The sequence below is a fragment of the Miniopterus schreibersii genome (genome assembly GCF_964146895.1).
Source record: "Miniopterus schreibersii genome assembly, chromosome: 3".
NCBI lineage: Eukaryota > Metazoa > Chordata > Mammalia > Chiroptera > Miniopteridae > Miniopterus > Miniopterus schreibersii.
Genome location: NC_138103.1, coordinates 42,699,283 through 42,719,266, shown reverse-complemented (window position 1 = coordinate 42,719,266; position 19,984 = coordinate 42,699,283). Strand labels below are relative to the sequence as shown.

General features: G+C 34.4%; 1 protein-coding gene across 9 annotated transcripts in view; it reads left to right on the top strand.

Moving 5' to 3' along the window:
- The window catches only part of APC (APC regulator of WNT signaling pathway), a 115,954-nt gene that overhangs the window by 63,180 nt on the left and 32,790 nt on the right, over positions 1 to 19,984 (top strand). For all 9 annotated transcript variants that reach the window (XM_081133298.1, XM_081133297.1, XM_081133296.1 and 6 more), the window contains 2 exons: positions 4,431 to 4,514; positions 16,038 to 16,142. In XM_081133298.1, the coding sequence (XP_080989424.1) occupies positions 4,431 to 4,514; positions 16,038 to 16,142 (189 nt within the window). The remainder of the gene's footprint in view (positions 1 to 4,430; positions 4,515 to 16,037; positions 16,143 to 19,984) is intronic.

Below are 19,984 nucleotides of genomic sequence, written 5' to 3'. Positions count from 1 at the left end.
CTCATTCAAGGAAGTGGGAAGGAAACATATAAAGAGAACATTGGGAAAGATGAAATGAGTTTGATAGAGAACACTTCCATATTTCAACCTTCAACTAATGTCAAGAAAGAATATTAACTAGCATTGTTATTTGTTAAGCATTTCCATATATTGAATTTGATACTGATATTTTAAAGCCCTGAAGAGGCTTTGCTGATTGCCTTGTCTGTTTCAAAGTAAGCATGGAAAGTTAAAACAAAACAAAACAAAAAATATTGGAACAGGTTGGGAGGAAAATATTATTTGAAAGATTTTCTTTAAATAGCAAATAAAAAGGAGGACTACATTCAGATGTGTGGTATAACTGCATTTTTATATTCTGAAAAATTTATTATATAGTTTTAAAATTACTAATATAGGATATTTTACATTCCCCAGTCTCTTCATCTTTTATGAGGTAGCTTCCTAAATATAATGTATATTCTCTTTGTCCTAGAGTGTGGTGTTAGACAAAGGTGATACTTAAACAGCAGAACTATCATATATTTCATAATCCATACCTGTAAGTTTCACAATGAGGCTAGGTGCTCAATACATACATATATTATAATATGTATACATAATATATTCCTTTTTTAAAATTTCCTCTTACCCCGTCTCATTCAGATTAATATCTTAAATGTCAAAAGTAAAACTTTAAAAATAAACCTTTCAGTAGAAAATACAGGGATTTTTAAAATAAGATATAAAACACTAGTTATAAAAGATTGATAAATTTTACTGTATTAAAATTAAGAATTTATAAGGGATCTTAAAGAAAGTAAAAAGATAAGTTACAAATTGAGAGAAGATATTTATCACCATGTAACTGACAAAAAATTAAAATCAAGAATATATAAAGAATTTCCAAAAACTATTCTAGTTTAAATTTAATATTTTTAATATTTGGGATTTTCAAGGAATTACTGTAAAAATGTCAGGCAGTTTGTTTTGTTTACAGAAAAAAACAGATATTACTTCGATTTATATGAATTTGTCTTTTTGAGTATGAATATATAGAGTACTGTATACAGAAGTTAGTTTTTCTGAATTTTTTAATGTGTTTGTTTTTAGAGATCCTTAAGGAACAAAAGGACATGATAGATGTGAAAATTCTTATGTAACACAAATATAAGTGTAGGTATATTCCAGGCCATTTAATCTGTATCCTAGAAGAGAGATTAACTTAAGTTCTTTCTTGGCTATTTTGTTCAGATATGTGCTGATAAAGTCTTTTTTTGGCTATTTATTTATTTATAGTCATTTTTATTTTATTCTGGAATACAATGTTCTTTATTTTGGTAGTTAATATTCTAAGGTTTTATCCCATATTTTTTATTTTTAAAAACATCTTTATTGTTGAAAGTATTACAGATGTCCCCTTTTTTCCCCTCATTGATCCCCTGTACCCCGCATCCACCCCACACCCACCCCTTCCCCATACCCAATGTCTGTGTCCATGGGTTATGCTTATAAACATGTAAGTTCTTTGATTAATCTCTCCTTGCCCACCCCCCCCATCTCCACCTTCCCTCTGAGATCCCTTAGTCTGTTCCATGCTTCTATGTATCTGGATCTATTTTGTTCATCAGTTTATTTTGTTTATTACATTCCACATATAAGTGAGATCATGTGGTACTTGTCTTTCTCTGACTGTCTTATTTCACTTAGCATAATACTCTCCAGTTCCCTCCATGCTGTCCCAAAGGGTGAGAGGTCTTTCTTTTTTACAGCTGCATAATAATTCCATGGTGTAAATGTCCCACAGCTTTTTTATCCACTCATCTACTGATGGGCACTTGGGCTGTTTCCAGATCTTAGCTATTGTAAACTGTGCTGCTATGAACATAGAGGTGCTTTAAGTTCTTTCTGATTGGTGTTTCGGGTTTCTTAGGATATATTCCTAGAAGTGGGACCTCTGGGTCAAATGGCAGTTCAATTTTTAATTTTTTTGAGGAAACTCCATACTGCTTTCCATAGTGGTTGCACCAGTCTGCATTCCCTCCAGCAGTGTACTAGGGTTCCCTTTTCTCTACTCCCTCGCCAGCACTTGTTGTTCGTTGATTTGTTGATGGTAGCCATTCTGACAGGTGTGAAGTGATACCTTATTGTGGTTTTAATTTGCATCTCTCTGATGATTAGCAACGTTGAGCATTTTTTCATATGTCTCTTGACCATCTGTATGTCCTCTTTGGAGAAGTGTCTATTTAGGTCCTTTGCCCATTTTTTTGTTGGATTGTTTGTCTTCCTTTTGTTAAGTTGTATGAGTTCCTTATGTGTTTTGGATATTAACCTTTTATAACATGTGTCATTGTCAAATATGTTCTCCCATACAGTGGGCTCCCTTTTCGTTTTGTTGATGGTTTCTTTTGCTGTGCAGAAGCTTTTTATTTTGATGTAGCCTCCTTTGTTTCTCTTGCCCTAGGAGATGTATTGGCAAACATATTGCTATGAGAGATGTCTGAGATTTTGGTGCCTACGTTTTCTTCTAGGATTTTTATGGTTTCACATCTTACATTTAAGTCTTTTATCCATTTTGAGTTTATTGTTGTGTATGGTGTAAGTTGTTGGTCTAGTTTGATTGTTTTGCATGTACTTGTCCAATTTTCCCAACACCATTTATTGAAGAGACTGTCTTTACTCCATTGTATGTTCTTGCCTCCTTTGTCAAATATTAATTGACTATAATGGCGTGGGCCGATTTCTGGGTCCTCTGTTCTGTTCCACTGATCTACATGTCTGTTCTTTTGCCAGTTCCAGGCTGTTTTGATTAAAGTGGCTTTGTAGTATAACTTGATATCTGGTGTTGTGATCCCTCCAACTTTGTTCTTCTTTCTCAAGATTGCTGTGGCTATTCGGGGGGTTTTTTTGTTCCATATAAATTTTTGAAGTGTTTTTCTAGATCTGTGAAATATGCTGTTGGTATTTTAATAGGGATTGCATTGAATTTATAGATTGCTTTAGGAAGCATGGACATTTTAATGATGTTAATTCTTCCAATCCATGAACACGGTATATTCTTCCACTTGTTTATATTTTCCTCTATCTCTTTTTGCAACATCCTATACTTTTCCAAGTGTAGGTCTTTTATCTTCTTGGTTAAGTTTATTCTTAAGTGTCTAAATTTTTTTGTTGCAATGGTAAATGGGATTTTTTTTTAATTTCTCTTTCTGAGAGTACATTATTGGTGTATTTTTAGAAATACAACAAGCATTCACTTGTTCTGGAAATAGCAAGGTTAGGGTTAAATAAATATTGTAGACAAAGTGTAAAGGCAAATAATGGAAATTTTTATAGCACATACGTGTAAGGAATTAATATCCCTGATATACAAGGAACACCTACAAATCAATTGAAAACAAATCAAAAAATAGTAAAATAATCAGATATGAGTAGTCCCATCACAAATAAGTACAAGTGGTTAGTAAACAGTTGTGATGCTTAAGCTTTATTAGTCATCAGGAAAATATAACATAAAATAGATTATTTTTATATTGGTGGTTGTCGTGGAGGTGATGGTGGTGATTTTGTTTATTTGTCTTATGGCCTATCAGAGTAAATTATAGAATTATTTCAGAAAATGATACATCATTGGCAGTACTTGTTTTTAAAACCTATATATCTGATCTGTCATAAAGCTAATTAAAAATAATTTCAGTTTGCAAGGTTTTTATATGTAAGTGATTTGGTTTTTCCCACTTCCACTAGTATTTATAAAAATTAAAGCAAAACCTAGCTTTTTCTAAAAGCACTTTTTGATTATTCCAATTCCATATTGTTTGACCTGTAGTTACTATTTTCTGTTCATTTGATGGTCTCAGGATAGTGGGTAAGCAAATGCTCAACCGTCATTGCAATCCCAGAGCTGGGAGTAAAAATAATGTTTAGCTGCAGTAGGTATTTGGGAAAGCTAAATGTGAAAGTACTACTGACTTATAATAGGAATAACTTTGGGGAAGATTAATCTTACTGTTCAAACCCTAATGTTTATTAAAACAAATCAGATGCTCCTTTCCTTTATAGGCATACCATGTTTTATATAAATTTATTACATTATATTGACATCTGGATTAATATATTATAAAAGATTAAATTCAAGTGTAATTTTCTTTGTTGAATAATTTTTTGAGAATAGCTTTTAAACACCGATTTTTCACACTACATGCATTATACAATTTGACATATTTGTACCATTTTGCTAAACGGAGCTATAAATCTGTTGTATAAAGTTAGAGGGAATAAAATATTGAACTGAACCTAAATGTCATCAGTGTGTGTATATAAGTATCTAACTTCTGAGATAAGAATTGTCTGGCATAATCCTGAGATGTTAAGTGATAGCCATAGTATGATTATTTACATTAATGTCTTTAATAAAAATAGATCTAATTTGGTCACTTATTTTATTTTAGCGAAGACTAACCAGAATTCAACAAATAGAGAAGGACATACTTCGTATACGACAGCTTTTACAGTCCCAAGCAACAGAAGCAGAGGTTAGTAAATTACCTTTATTGTTTGCGGGTATAAATATAGATAGTTATTCTAAGAAAAGAAAACGTAATTAATGCAGCATCATGAAATATAGATGTTCTAGAGAATTGAGGTACTTTATAAGTTTTTCCATGAAATTAAATTATTAAAAACCTTGATTAATTTTATTTCTTTATAATTTTTAGACAATTAAAAATTTATAGAGCCATAAATAAAGATGCCTTATTTTGGTTGTCAATTTACATATAATGACATAACTAACTTAATTTAGCTATTATCAGCTAGTAAATAAGCTGTTTTCTTCTAGTAATTCTCATAGTACAAACTGACCATACACATTTATCTATGCTTACTCCACAAACCCCATTAAAATGACAGTAAAAGAATAAAGTGAAAGAGGCACAGAGACCAAGGGAGGTGGCATCAATAAAATTTGGGGAGCTGGGAAGCAGGTAAACAAATGCACTATTGTAACATACGGTAGAGAGTTGACCCCCATCTCAGCAGTAGGAAGTCATGAAGCAATTTGTTTTACACTGTGGAGTCTTAAAGATTCCGGAATTGGTTACACTAGAGACCTTTGGATGATGGCTAAAAGCAAGAAGATTGAAAATTTATTAAGAAGTTGGTGGAGACTCCAGAACTTCTCTTCAACTCTGCATAGCTGGGTGACTATTCCTTTTCAGTCCAAGCAAAAGATGAGTTATTCGAAAGAGTAAAACAATGGAGCTTTGGGTAGAGTAAGCCTATAATTGAAGTTGGAGGTACCATACTAAAAACTAAATTAAGTGAAAATTTACTTACTAAATGCTGAAATCTTCACTGGCATCCAGGCTTACAATATAGGCAAGTTTCTGGAAGCAACTTCTCTATGAAATATGACCACACCCTCGCCCCCAAAAGAGATGGAAAGACACTAATATTGGAGGAATCCTCAATAAAACAATGTAGCCAGGCCACCCTACAGGATAGCTGTAGTTGACAAACTGCATCCCTCAGGCGTAGAGTTTTACTTAACCTTTTCTTAGGTAGCCCACTCTTAAATATGCATGGAGAGCTAAAGACCCCCAGCATGTTAAGAAAGTTTCTAATGAGAGAGATTTCATGGAAACATATTATGCAGGAAGAAGAAAACTTTTTTAAAATATATATGTTTTTATTGATTTTAGAGAAGAAGAGAGAGGGAGAGAGAGCTAGAAACATCAACGATGAGAGAGAGTCACTGATTGGCTGCCTCCTGCACGCCCCCAACTGGGAATCGAACCATGATCTCCTGGTTCATAGGTTGATGCTCTACCACTGAGCCACCCCGGCCAGGCAAGAAGAAAACTTTTAAAAAATAAAACTAACATTAATATTCTCAGATAAAAGATAATGCATCCAAAAAGCAAGAAAAGAATGGTATATAAAAGGGACATTTGGAGAATTTAAAAAAGAATTGTTGGCAATTAAAATTGTGATAGTGAAGTGAAAAACTCACTAGAAAGGTTAGAAGACAAATTTCTTCGAAAGTAGAACAAAAAAGATAATGAGATGGAAAATAGAAAAGATGAGAAAATCAGAGTATCATGCAATAGGAGTGTTCAATATCCAAATGAAAAGGAATTCCTGGAAGAGAATGGAGAAATTCTCTGACACCCACACTGGGTGTCCTACAGTTCAATTCAGTTTTGACACTACCCAGAGCTAATGAAGACCCCACAGGGTAAAGTCATTCACGAGACAACCTTCACTTAAGGCACCACTTGCAAGTTTTCAGTGTCCCTAAACCCCCTTCACTTTGCCCACCTTGCTATAAATTTCACCCCAGATGGGTATACTGCAGTGTAATTCAGTTCTGAAACTACCTGAAATTAGCATAGACCCTACAGTTTAGGGCAGAATCCTTTGCCAGACTGCCCCCGTTTCAGATGCCAAGGCACCCAGCTTGTTACAAATTTGGGGCTTCCCACAACCCCATTAGATTTGATAATGCATTAAAATGACTCAGAACTTATCAAAAGTACTACACGGACAATTACAGTTTTATTATAAAGGATACAGATTAGGAACAGCTAAATGAAGAAATACGTAGGGTAAGATCTGGAGAAGGTGCGGAATGGAGGATGCAGAGCTCCCATGCTCTCTCCTCGTAGAATCTGGACACATCACTCTCCCGGCACCTAAGTGTGTTCATCAACCACGAAGTTCACTGAGCTTTGGTGTCCAGAGTTTTTATTAAGGCTTCATTACATAGGCATGCTTAATTAAATAAGTGGCTATATGATTGAACTCAGTTTCCAGCCCCTTCCTCTCCCTGGAGGTCAGTCTGGCCCCGAGTGTCAATGCTCTAGTAATGTTGTTGGCTTTTCCAGTGATTACCCCCTATCCTGAAACTTTCTAGGAGACCTTGAGTCACCCTGTTTGCACAAAAAAATCAAGAAATTCCAAGGGTTTTTGAAGTTCTGTGCCAGAAAGGAAGAGACAAAGATAATATATATTTTATGTTATACCACACCAACCTATAAATTTCCCTCTAGTCAAACTGCCTATTCAATTTTAAAGTAGAACACATTTTTAGATAGGCACAGGTTAAAAAATATGTATTTTTCATATACCACTTTCTGGAAGCTATTAGAGTATATAGTTAAACTAAATGAAGATGTAAAGCAAGAAAAATGAAGATTTGGGATCCAAGACAGGGAATACAATTATAAGAGAAAGAGATGAAAACCCCCAGAATGAAGATAAAGGGAACTTGTAAGACAAATTTTAAAGTAAGCAGTCTATATTGGAACAGTTGAGAAGATTCCCGGAGAGAGAAATCTAAGAAGACAAAATCAGTAGACTACTTAATGTTTTTTAATTTATTGAAAGGAAAAGAAATTGACACAGTAGGAGAGAAACTGATGATGTTGCCCAGTCAGAGTTGCTCAGCAATTGAGCATCAACCTATGATCCAGGAGATCACGGTTCGATTCCCGGTCAGGGCACATGCCTGGGCTCGATCCCCAGTGGGGTGTGTGCAGGAGGCAGCCAGTCAGTGACTCTCTAATCACTGATGTTTCTATCTCTCTCTGTCCCTCTCCCTTCCTCTCTCTGAAATGAATAAAGATATATTTTTAAAAATTTTAAAAATAGAAACTGATGATGTCATAAATACATAACAAAATACACAAAGCAAAAACTATAACCTTTAACACCATGGATGGAAAGAAATTGTAAAGAAAAACAATCAGAGTACACCACCTGTTAGCCATGATTAGAATTTAATAGTCAAAATAATGTAAATGGTGAAAAATTGACCTTAACTGTAAAGCAATATTGGAGGGATGGAGGAACAGGATAAATGTGGTGTTGAGGGTGGGGTAGTGGTAAAAGAGAACCCAGTTCTCTTCTTACATAATGGGAAGTCAATAAATAATGCATTCAGCTGAAAATTGTGAAATAGCAATACAAGCAGGTTATTTAGAGATAGGTAAATGTCCCCTCACCCCCAGAAAAATTCTCTGAAAGAGGTGAAATGTTTGCCTTTAGAGAGTAGGAAATGGGACAGGGCAGGCAAGCATGAGAGACCTCTGTTTATTGTCAGGAGTCTTTAGAAATAATGATTATTTAAACTATATATGTAACTGTGATAACAGGAAAGCATTTTAAAAAGAGCCAAAGCCATAATTTAGATGTTTATACTTATCTTCCTCTATAACCCAGATTGACTCAATAATTATGCCTTGATGATGATGATTAGTAAAGAACTTGAGAGGTGCTTAGAGACAGCAAAAACATTAGAAGCAGTACATGCTGGGAAAAGTCATGTTTAATATACTATCATTAAGTACAAGACCAAGCAGTGGGAGTAAGAGGAAGGTACTACTTCAGTGGAACACAAGTGCAGTATATTAATATCTGCTACAAACTGAATGTTAACTGGATCTTGTGCATATCTGTCAGCCCTGCAACTAAATATCTGAAAATTGGTTTTGATCACCATGCAGAAGGATGGGGGAGAGTAGTATAACTTAGAAGACCATCCCCTCAGCTGTTGACAGCCACTGAATTTATGCACTTCTCCCCTTGTTTATAGGTGAATAAAAAGAAAACCAACATGGGCCTTAAGTAAACCATTGCTGAGTCAGGAAAAGAGATAGTATCTGGGTGGCTCAAAAAAAATAAATTTTCAGGAAGTATTTTCTCTTTAAGTCAACTACAGGAAGACCTGTCTCTGTGCAACAAGAGCAGAGTCATACAGAAACAGAATGAAGTGGCATCAGGATGAAATGTAAAGGGAAGTGGGTAAAGATGAACTAAAAAGATTTTTTTTAAAAGCTGAATAAAAATCCACATTGGAAAATAAAGAACAGAATTGTTGCTAAGAAAAATTTGCTTAGTATTTAGGGAAGAACTGGAAAGTTTTGGATGCACAGCCAGATTCAGACTCACATCACGGGCCACATGGGAAAAAAAGAGAATGCATAGAATGAAACATTACTACCTTTTTCTAAATATAATTAGTAAAAATATGAGGAAGCATTTATATTTAAAAATGTTTACAATATACAAAATAGTATTCACACTTTGATCCCATTTTTAAAAGGATACATGTGTGCATGAGAAATAATTTGACAATGCAGATAGACATCCTTAATGCCTCCTTGTTTTCCTAGTTTGGCCTTTTGTTTTGAAATTTTTAATAACTGTGTACAGCTTTTATAATGAGAGATATGTTTGTATACAAAACAAATTGACGTCTTCTTATCACCAGCATATTTTTCTACCCATTTACCCATTCCAGGAGTATTTGCTCAAACGTACAGTTCTGTTTTAAACCAAAAATGTGGCCCGGCCAGCATGGCTCAGCTGTTGAGCATCAACCTGTGATCCAGGAATCACAGTTTGATTCTTGGTCAGGGCACATGCCTGGGTTGTGGGCTTGATCCCCAGTAGAGGACGTGCAGGAGGCAGCCGATCAATGATTCTCTCATCATTGATGTTTCTATCTGTCCCTCTGCCTTCCTCCTGAAATCAGTAAAGATATATTAAAAATAAACATAAACCAAAAATGTGTAGACACATCTATACACAGGGAAGACAATTGTTTATAATGTTAAAAGTATAATTTTTGAAGTAGAGTCCAGAAGTTTATTAGCATATTTATTCTTTTTTTTTTGAATACTCACCCAAGGATATTTTTCCCATTGCTTTTCAGAGAGAGTAGAAGGGAGAGAGTGGTGGGGGGAGAGAAAGATCAGTTGGTTGCCTCACACATGACCCCACCGGGGCTGGGGATTGAGCCTGCAACCGAGGTATGTGCCCTTGACTGGAATTGAACCCGGGACCCTTCAGTCCGCAGGCTGATGCTCTGACCGCTAAGCCAGACCAGCTAGGATTTATTTATTCTTTTTAAAGAATATTTTCATCTATGCCTGACTTTTTAAATGTCTTAGGAACTTTGGCTTCAGTATATCTGAATTTGGAATATGTGGAAAAATGTATTTATTAAGTAGGCAGTTTTAAGTACAATAGTCATATTCCTAAAAGCAGTTTAACTGGCTGTCTTAAGCCAATATAAACCAAATATTTGTAATATAAACAGTAAGTGTCCATTTTGCAATGGTGATTCTTAAGGACAAAACAAACAAAACAAAAACTATCTCTGCTCCTTTTTCAGTTTCTTTGCCATTGTTGTATGCAGTTTTCTGGTTGTTATGACCCCTTTGGCTTTCCAGTGTAGTTTACCTGTGTTTTTTTTTTTTCCTTAATCAAATGTATTACACTATTTATTTTATTTTTCAATTACAGTCTATATTCAATGTTAGTTTGTATTAGTTTCAGATATACAGCACATTGGTTAGACAGTCATATACTTTTATAAAGTGTTCCTCCAGATATTTCCAGTACCCAGCTGTCACCATACATAGTTATTACAGTATTATTGACTATATTCCCTGTACTTTACTTTACATCTACTTTAGCTTACATTTACTTTACATGCTAATGCTTTACATTAGTAGTTATTTTGTAACTACTAATTTGTACTTCTTAATTTCTTCACCTTTTTCACTCAGTCCTCCAACCCCTCCCCTCTGGCAACCATCAGCCTGTTCTCTGTATCTATGAGTCTATTTCAATTTCGTTTGTTTGTTTTGTTCTTTAGATTCCACATATAAGTGAAATCATATGGTATTTGTTTTTCTCTGACTGTCTTATTTTACTTAACATAATAGTACATTCATACTGTTAAAAATGGTAAGATTTCATTCTCTTTTATGGCCGAGTAATATTCTGTTATATATATAATAGTACATTCATACCGTTAAAAATGGTAAGATTTCATTCTCTTTTATGGCCGAGTAATATTCCGTTATATATGTGCACCACAGCTTTTTTAGCCACTTGTCTATTGGGCACTTGGGTTGCTTGCATATCTTGGCTATTGTAAACAACGCTGGTATGAACATAGAGGTGCATATATTCCTTCTGGTTGGTGGTTCAGGCTTCTTTGGATATATACCTAGAAGTGGAATTACTAGGTCATAAGGCAGTTCCATTTTTAATATTTTGAGGAACCTCCATACTGTGTTCCACAGTAGCTTCTCCTATCTGCATTCCCACCAACAGTGTTCAAGGGTTTCCTTTCCTCTACATTCTCACCAGCAGTTGTTGTTTGTTGATTTATTGATGGTAGCTATTCTGACAGGTGTGAGGTTGTATCTCATTGTGGTTTTAATTGGCATTTCTCTGATGATTATTGATGTTGAGCATCTTTTCATACGTCTGTTTACCTATCCTCTTTGGAGAAGACTACATTTTATTTTAAAAATAATTTTTTAAGAGACTTTCTTTTTCAGTGAGCAGCACTACATTTTATATTTTTGCTTGATATCTTCTGCTTTGAGTTAATGCTACTGTTGTCTTTCTAGCTTTTTAAATTTTGCTGTTTGAAGTTTCTTTATTCCATTATTGTCATTCTTCTAATAGAGATGAGAGGGAGAATCTGGAAAATGGAGAAAACTGGGGATTCAACACTTAAAAATTAGTTCATATGCATTGTAGACAAGAGAAGATTTCTGCCAAATAATTTATCCACCACTGAGTGTATTGCTTATCACATTGTCTTTGCCTTACTTTCTAACAACTCTGGTTTAGCATCTAGATGCTGGACATAATTTAAGGGGTGTAATTTATTGCACATGATTTAAATTCCAAAAGTTACAAAAGGATATATGAGACAGCCAGTGCCACCACTTATTTGTGTATTCTTTCTGACAGGTTATTTAAAGAACTTTGAGGAAAATTGTACCATGGTTTTTAAAAACTCTAGATAATGGCCAGTGAGAAATATTTATTAAAATCCTATGCAGAGTACTCTTACAACTCATTACTAAGGGACAAAAGATTTGAATAGACATTGCACCAGAAAAAATGTATGTATATATAAAATAAATGCACAAAAATATGCTTAAAATCCTTAGTATTAGGGAAATACAAATCAAAACCATGAGATACCGTTTCACATCCATTAGGATGGCTATAATCATAAAGACAGTACTACGCATTGGCAAGGATGTGAATAAATACTGTGTTGATGAGACTGTAAAATGGTACAGCCACTTGGAAAATAGTTTGACAGTTCCTCAAAATATTAAACATAGAGGTACCATGTGACCCAGTAATTCCACTTCTAGGTATCTAAGAGATGAAAATGTTTGTCTACACAAAGACTTTAATTTGAATGTTTATGGCAGTATTATTCATACTAGCCCTAAAGTAGAAACAATGCAAATGTATATATACCTCCTGGTGAATGAATACAAATGACATACAAATGTGGTATATCCTTATAGTGGAATACTGTTAGGCAATAAAAAGAAATAAATTGATGATACATACCATAGCATGGATGAACCTCAAAAACTTGCTAAGTAAAAGAAGCGAAACCTGTAAGTCCACTTATTCCATTTGTAAGAAATATCCAGAAAAGACAAGTTTATAAAGACAGAAAGTAGTCGCTTGGAGCTGTGGGAGTAATGAGGATTCCCTGTAAATGAGTACAAGGGACCTTATTAGAAGGATGAAAATGTTCTAAAACTGAGTTATGGTGATGATGCTCGGTAAACTTACTGAAGATCATTGAATTGTACACTTAAAATGGATGAATTTTGTGGTATGTAAATACCTCAACAACAAAAATACATTTTAGTCCCAGGCTAGAAGACTTTAGGTAAGTTATCTCGCAACAACAGAAATGAGGAAACTACTTAGATTATTCTTTCATAGGGATCAGAAACAGCCTCTTTGCCTTCAGTGTTAGCACTAGTTTTACACAGTGTTCAGGGAGTGCAGGCAGGCCTGTAGCCTAGGATCAGTGAAAGAATAAAAGGAAGTAAATAAGAAAGGAGGGAAAAGATAAAGGTAGTAATTCTTAAATATTAGGTTGGGCTTTGGAATCAGACTACCTGGGTTGTGATCCCAGCTCTGGCTCTTATTTACTAGGTATGTGACTTAAAGCTAGATATTTATCTTCCCTATGTCTCAGTTTCTTCATCTGTAAAATGGACTTAGTAATTGTACCTACCTCACAGAGTTATTATGAGAATTAAATTAATAGATGACAAGTGATAAATGCATATAACATTTATGCTAAGTGGTAAGTGATCGGTATGATACGTGCTAAAAATTAGATTTTTTTTAACTTGATCATCATCGAATGGGCCTGGCCGTCCTGCATGCCTGTGGTATTTGTCTGGATCCCCCATTCTCCCTCTGTTGGAAATAACTATTTCAACCCTTATCTCCCTCCCTCTAATAATTCCACCTTCTCCTTCACAGAGAAAACAGTAGCTATCGTAGAAACTACCTCTCCCTCCTGCTAGGAAGCATTTTACCTTCCTTCTTCCTTCCTGCACTTTGGATTCTTAACGCCTGCCTTCTCAGGAACTTTTCACTCATCTCTTTTCTCTCAAATATTTATCTTCTTCCTCTTCTATGGCACCTTTCCATTGGCATTTAAACAGGCTCAAAACTTATGTTTAAAAATATAAAATGAAACTTCCTCAATCCCACCTCTCTCTGCAGCGGTCTTTCTTCATGTGTCCCCTTCCCTCCCTCATTGTCTTTCCCAATCCCCACTCCAAAGGTGTTTGTAGACTCCAAGTCTACATTTTCTCCCCACCATTCACTCTTAATGTAAGCCAGTCTAATTTCTACTCCTATAGTTTCGCTAATATGTGACTTTTATATTGTGAATTAAGTTGACATTTTCAGTTTTCATCTTGACACTTCTCACATTACTGAATACTTCCTGTTGTTTGAAATACTCTTCTCTTGGCATCCAAGATGTACCCTTTTGGTTTTTCCCCACCTCTTTGGCCTTTAAAGGCTCATGTTCCTTTATGTGACATTAATTGTAGGCATTCCTTAAGGCTTATTCCTCTTTTCTGTGTATTGTCTCTCCCTAAGAGCATCTCATTTGTGCTTAGGGCTTCAGTTATCATTTGTATTCCTATTGGCTCTCAAATTCATTTTTCTAGCTCTGAGCTCCAGACTCCTAAGTACTCGTGCCTACTTAGGCATCTCAAAGGCACTTTAAATCCAGCATATCTAAAACATAATAAATGATCTCTTTCTAAGCTCTTCTTACCACCCCACCTCCTTCAGAAAACCCTTATCCTCCGTAAGTTATTACCTATCTCTGTGATTGACATCATCATTGTTAAATTGTATGAGCTAAGGAACATATGAGTAATTCTTAACACCAGATCTCTTCCTCCATTCACCACATCCAATCTATCACCAAGTCCTTCAGATTTACCTCTATGTCTCCACTTCTTTTATCTCCATCACTGCTTCCCTAGAGCAAAGCACCATCATCTCACACTTAATTAATACATTATTAGCCTCCACACTGATCTCCTGTTTCCTATTTAGACTATTTAAAAATTGACTTTAAAAAATTAATTTCCACGCAACTTTTCTCATTAATATACTAGTATTAGTTGAGTGTTATCTGAGAATCACACAAAAATGCAACAAAAATCAGTAAATTATTTCACTATCTTTTTGTTCTACCCTCCACACCATGATTCTCTGACGTACTAAACCAAGCCATGCTTCCTTACACCTCAGCTTCTTTGCATATGATCTTCTGTTTACCTAAAAAACATCATCCTCTACCTCTATCCCCTTTCCTAAATCTCCTGTTTATTCTTCAGATATCAGTTCAAACAGTATTCCTAAGAGAGCTCTTCCCCAGACTTCCAGACCATGTCATTCCTTCTGTTATATATTCTTAAAACAACTTGTACCCTTCTTTCAGAGCACTTGCCAAAGTTTTAACTTTAGTGTTATTTCTCTCATTATTTGATAGTATCCCTGACTGGGCTAGATGCTCCAAGAGTGCATAGAACAATGTCTGCTTTTACTAGTGCTGTATTCCTTGTCATATAATGCAAGTAACTAAAACAGCAGGTGCTCAGTACTTTTACATTGACATCTTCAATGTTACTGTCAAATCTTTGTGGTTTTCTAGGGTTTTGATTCATTTTGTTTCTAGTTTGACTTTGTATGTCTCTACTTTTGTTGATTCTGTTGAATTTTATAGTGTCATTTTCAGATGGTACTATTTTTTCTTCTATTTCCGAATTATTGGTGCTACTTCACTTTTAGACTATTTATAACAATACTGGTTTATTGATGGATATGTTGTATGTGGATTAATTTTTAAGTTACATTTTAAATGGTCTAGAAAAGCTTGATGTTTAAAGAAGTTCCAGTGGAATCCATTTTGTAAGACAACTATCCACTATTATGTCACATTTTTCAAAGTATAATTTTTATTTTGGAGTGTCATTTTCCTAGAGTAATCACAGTTGTAATTGTTTCTATTAAAAAAGGCAGAATTATTTTCTTTGATCCCGCAGTGTTATTTTTAGAAAGCTACTGCTTTATACTGGATATAATTTATCTTGAAATGGCTGCTTTTACTGGATATAATCTGTCATTTTCATTTCATATAATCTGTCATTTTCATTTCATACATTAGAAAAGGTTTTTAGTTTTATGTATATCAGAATCTAAGATCTTACCTATTTGTTTCTTGATTTTTATTAGCATGTAGATATATATTCTGTGTATAAGTATACTTACACGGGAGGTATTTACAAGCTTAAGTAATAGTTTGTGTTGAATTTGCAGCTCTGTTAAATGACAGAATCATGTGACCTTGCAGAAAAGACTGTTATTTGTTCTAGCTGTATTCCTGATAGTGATGTGAGCACAGCTGGTGGAGGATGGTGTTTCTGTGAGTCTCAGAAAATCCTTTGTCTCATGCAGCTCTAATGCTCAAGGGACACACTTCACTTTGCTCTTACCAAAATAGTCAGCTGCCAACCATGCTGGAGGTTATGAAGTCTGAACTGCAGTTCCATGCCTTTGTAAACCTGTATAATTGATGCATTCAGAGCTTTAAAACAAGAAAGGAAAAAAGCTGTGAGCTAAAAAAGCCTTCACCATTTTTGTATGTAATGATGTTAACTCCGTATTAACAGAGGTCATCTCAGAACAAGCATGAAGCTGGCTCACATGAAGCTGAGCGGCAGAATGAAGGTCAAGGAGTGGCAGAAATCAACATGGCAACTTCTGGTAGTGGTCAGGTAAATAAATTTTTTTAAATTAACTATTTAAATATTTTAAAAGAAATATGAGATGGTCCTCAGAATGATCTGTAAATCTTGGATATCTTCAGAAGAATTCAGTACCAAAATGCTATCATTTTTCTTTATTACATCTAACAATGTTTTCAAATTTCTAAATATATTTTATAGTATAAATTGTGTGTTTCTGTTTTAGTCTAAAATGATTGGTATGAATAGAGTTTTTTGAAAAACACTAAGCTGCATTTTGATTATATGTGTGATTTGACCTAGTTATTGCTTGCATTGAATAGGTTTGCTCTTTCTCTAAGGCTTTCTTTGCGAAGACATTTTTATGTTTTTAAAAAATGATCACAAGGACTTTATTATAGTTCTTGTTTTCTCTTGTACTCCAAGATTACATAAATCTCTAGAAATCAGGTCTTATCTTTGAAAAGATGATTCTAATGCCAATAAAAAGTAAAGAGACATAGCCTAGTGATGTTAAATTATTATCACATCATTTTTAGCAACATTATGAAGGTTAACTTTATTTTTTTCTAATATAGAATTGTTATCTGCCATCAATTTTTTTATTAGTTTTTTTGGATGCATCCTAATATGACAGAATTTTTCTTTGGGGTGTTCTGTATGCTCCATATTGTTTCAGTGAATATTTTTATGCTGTAAATGAATGTTTTTTTTAAAAAAATAGAATTCCACTAAGTTTGTTTAAAGGTAATTTTCCTACTGTTGATATAAACTATTTCTTTAGTGTTTATAGGTTATTTTTGATATTATTTATTAAAAAGGGGCATGCTTCTGTTCATTAAAATGTAAAGCTTAAAATGTCTCATACTTAAGTATTTACATTTATTTTACTAAGTTAAAACAAAGAGATACTTCATTTTAGTATTACTAGTTAGCATTGTAGTGGGGAAAACTCAAGTTATGGATGATAAATTAGTGCAAAAGAAATTATATTTAAATAACATATTTGAGTTACTTCTTTGTTGTTTAGGGAATTATTTGGGAAGCTTATGTGTTTCTACACATGTAGAAAAAAGGAAAGTTCCTTCTTGACAGAAAAAAATTCTCTGCTTAGGATTAAATTTACCATTGATGCTTTGGGTCATATTTCCATTATTATATGCTTTAAAGCCTTACCTATCCAATCATCTGGGTATCCATTTGAAAAATAATAATTGAATCCTTATCACATTTCTTTCATCAGAATTAATCCTAAGTAGATTAGATTTAATGTCAAAAATAAAAACTGTTGCCCTGCTGGCATGGCTCAGCTGTTGAGCATCGACCTAGAATCCAGGAGATCGTGGTCAGGGCACATGCCCAGGTTGCGTTCTTGATCCCCAGTAGGGGGCGTGCAGGAGGCAGCTGATCAGTGATTTTCTCATCATTGATGTTTCTATCTCTCTCTCTCCCCCTCTCCCGTCCTCTCTCTGAAATCAATAAAGACATATTTTAAAAAATGAAAACTATTAAAAATATTAAAAGATCAGAAGAAAGTGTGGGTAGAATTTTTATAATCATGAAGGAGGTATGAAACCATAAAAGAAAGAATCGGTAGGTTTCACAGAAAAACGTAAAACTTCAGTGTGCCATAGAATCATAGCAAGGTTACATAGCAAACAAAAACCAAGATCACATTATTTGAAATATTTGTAACACGGAAAAAGTTAAAATTCAGGACATATAGAGTATCTATAAATTAACTATTTTAAGACTGTTAAAACATGGGCAAAAGACATGAACAGGAATTAAAAGGAAATAGAAATGACTTGTGAACACATGGAAAGATTATCAGTTTTAATAATAATGATGTATAAATGTAAACTACAACCAAAATGAGATATTTTTGGAGGCCATTAATTGGCTAAGGTCAATAACACTCAGCGTTGATAATACTTAACAGGCATTCTCATATGCGGCCTCTATTTGTATGAAATGGAACAACCTTTCTGAACAGCAATTTTGTAATATGTATCTAAATTTATAATGTGCCAGCTCATAATTTACCCTAATGAGGTAATCAGTCAAGAGTGCTCACACATGTTTGAAGAGATTCATTATCATATTATTTATAATAGTAAAAAACAATAACTGGAATGTACATTAATCAATAAATAATTAGTTAAATTATCAGTCAACTGTGGATAAGTGGTCAAGTGGCTCTGGAGTCAGCAGACCTGGGATTAAATCCCACTCCCCCACTAACTAGCTAAGAGACTAAACTTAGACAAATAAACTCTGAGTTTTAGTGTTTCCTCTTCATAAAATAAGATGATATAGTTACGAGAATTAAATGCAATATGCACTTAATATAATCCCTGGCATATAGTAGATAGTCATTAAAGGTAACGTTGTTATTAATAACTAGTAATAGGATTTTTTTATTATTGATTTTAGAGAAGAAGGAAGAGAGAGAAACATCCATGTGAGAGAGAAACATAGATGGGTTGCCTCCCATACCCGCCCTGACTGGGGGATCAAACCTGTAACCTGCGTGTGTGCCCTGGCCTGGAATCGAACCACGACCCTTCAGTGCACAGACAGGCTCCAACCAACTGAGCCATACTGGCCAGGGCAGTTATTTTTAAAGAAATAAATATTTTGTACCAGATACTGGAAATAGAGAATTGAAGAAGACAGACACTCCCTAGCCTCATGGAACTTACATGGTACATCCATGTAAATGTTTAAAATGACATTACATCTATTTATACAGAGATCTAACTTTTGTTTTAGCCTTCAGCCTTGCCTTTTCTAGTATATTCTTCAAATTTTAATCAGAGCGATCCTTCTAAAACACAAATTTGGTCATATCACTTATTTGTTTAAGTAATTCAGTGGCTATCCACTGTCCATAGAATAGTATATAGGTTCTTTATGATACCTGCTCTTCCAGCAGTGTTTCTGTTTGCCCTGTTTCTCTCTACTCACTCAGGTCAACTTCTTCACGTCCTTAAGTATGTCCAGGCCTTCCGTATGATGTTCCCTGGGCCTGGAACTCTCTTCTACTTCAGTTCACTTGTATGTGTTTTACTCATCCTTCCCCTCAGTTTTAAATGGCACTTCTTTCAGGGCATTTTTCTTGTTCCCACCTCCCTGAAATAGATAAAGTATTCTCAGGTACTTTTTACTGTTGTTCTCACAGCATTTAACACAATTTGTTGGTTTAATTCTCTACCTGCCCTTTTAAAGTCCTTTAAGCTGAACTATATTGCACTTGCTTACCATTGTACCCCAAACAACTGGCAGATAGTGTTTAATAAATGCTTGTTGAATATTGACAAATGTTATTAACTTAGAAAAATAATTATAACATACTTTGCTTTTAAAAAGACAAGTATTGCCCTAGTTGGGTGGCTCATTTGGTTGGAGCATTGTCCTGTGCACCAGAAGGTGGTAGGTTTGATTCCTGGTCAGGGCACATACCTAGGTTGTGGGTTACATCCCTGTTGGACACGTATGGAAAGCAACCAATCAGTGTTTCTCTCTCACGTCAATGTTTTTTTCCTCTCAAAAATCAATAAAAAGTTTTCTCTAGTGAGGATTTAAAAAAAGATTTAAAAAATAATAAAAAGGCAAGTATTGTATGATTTTTTATATTATACATAGTATGTAGACACGTGTTATGTGCATAGAGAAGTGTTGGAAGAATGTTCTTCAAAATGTTACCAGTGTTATCTCTGAGTGTTGGGATTTCTGTGGTTTTTTACTTTCTTGTTTATGCTTTTATGTATTATTTGGATTTTTGTAATAGCATGAAGTCTATTAAAAATAGTAAATTGGGGCAAGTATTCATTCTTTAAATGATAAATTCTGATAGTGTAGTGGATTCA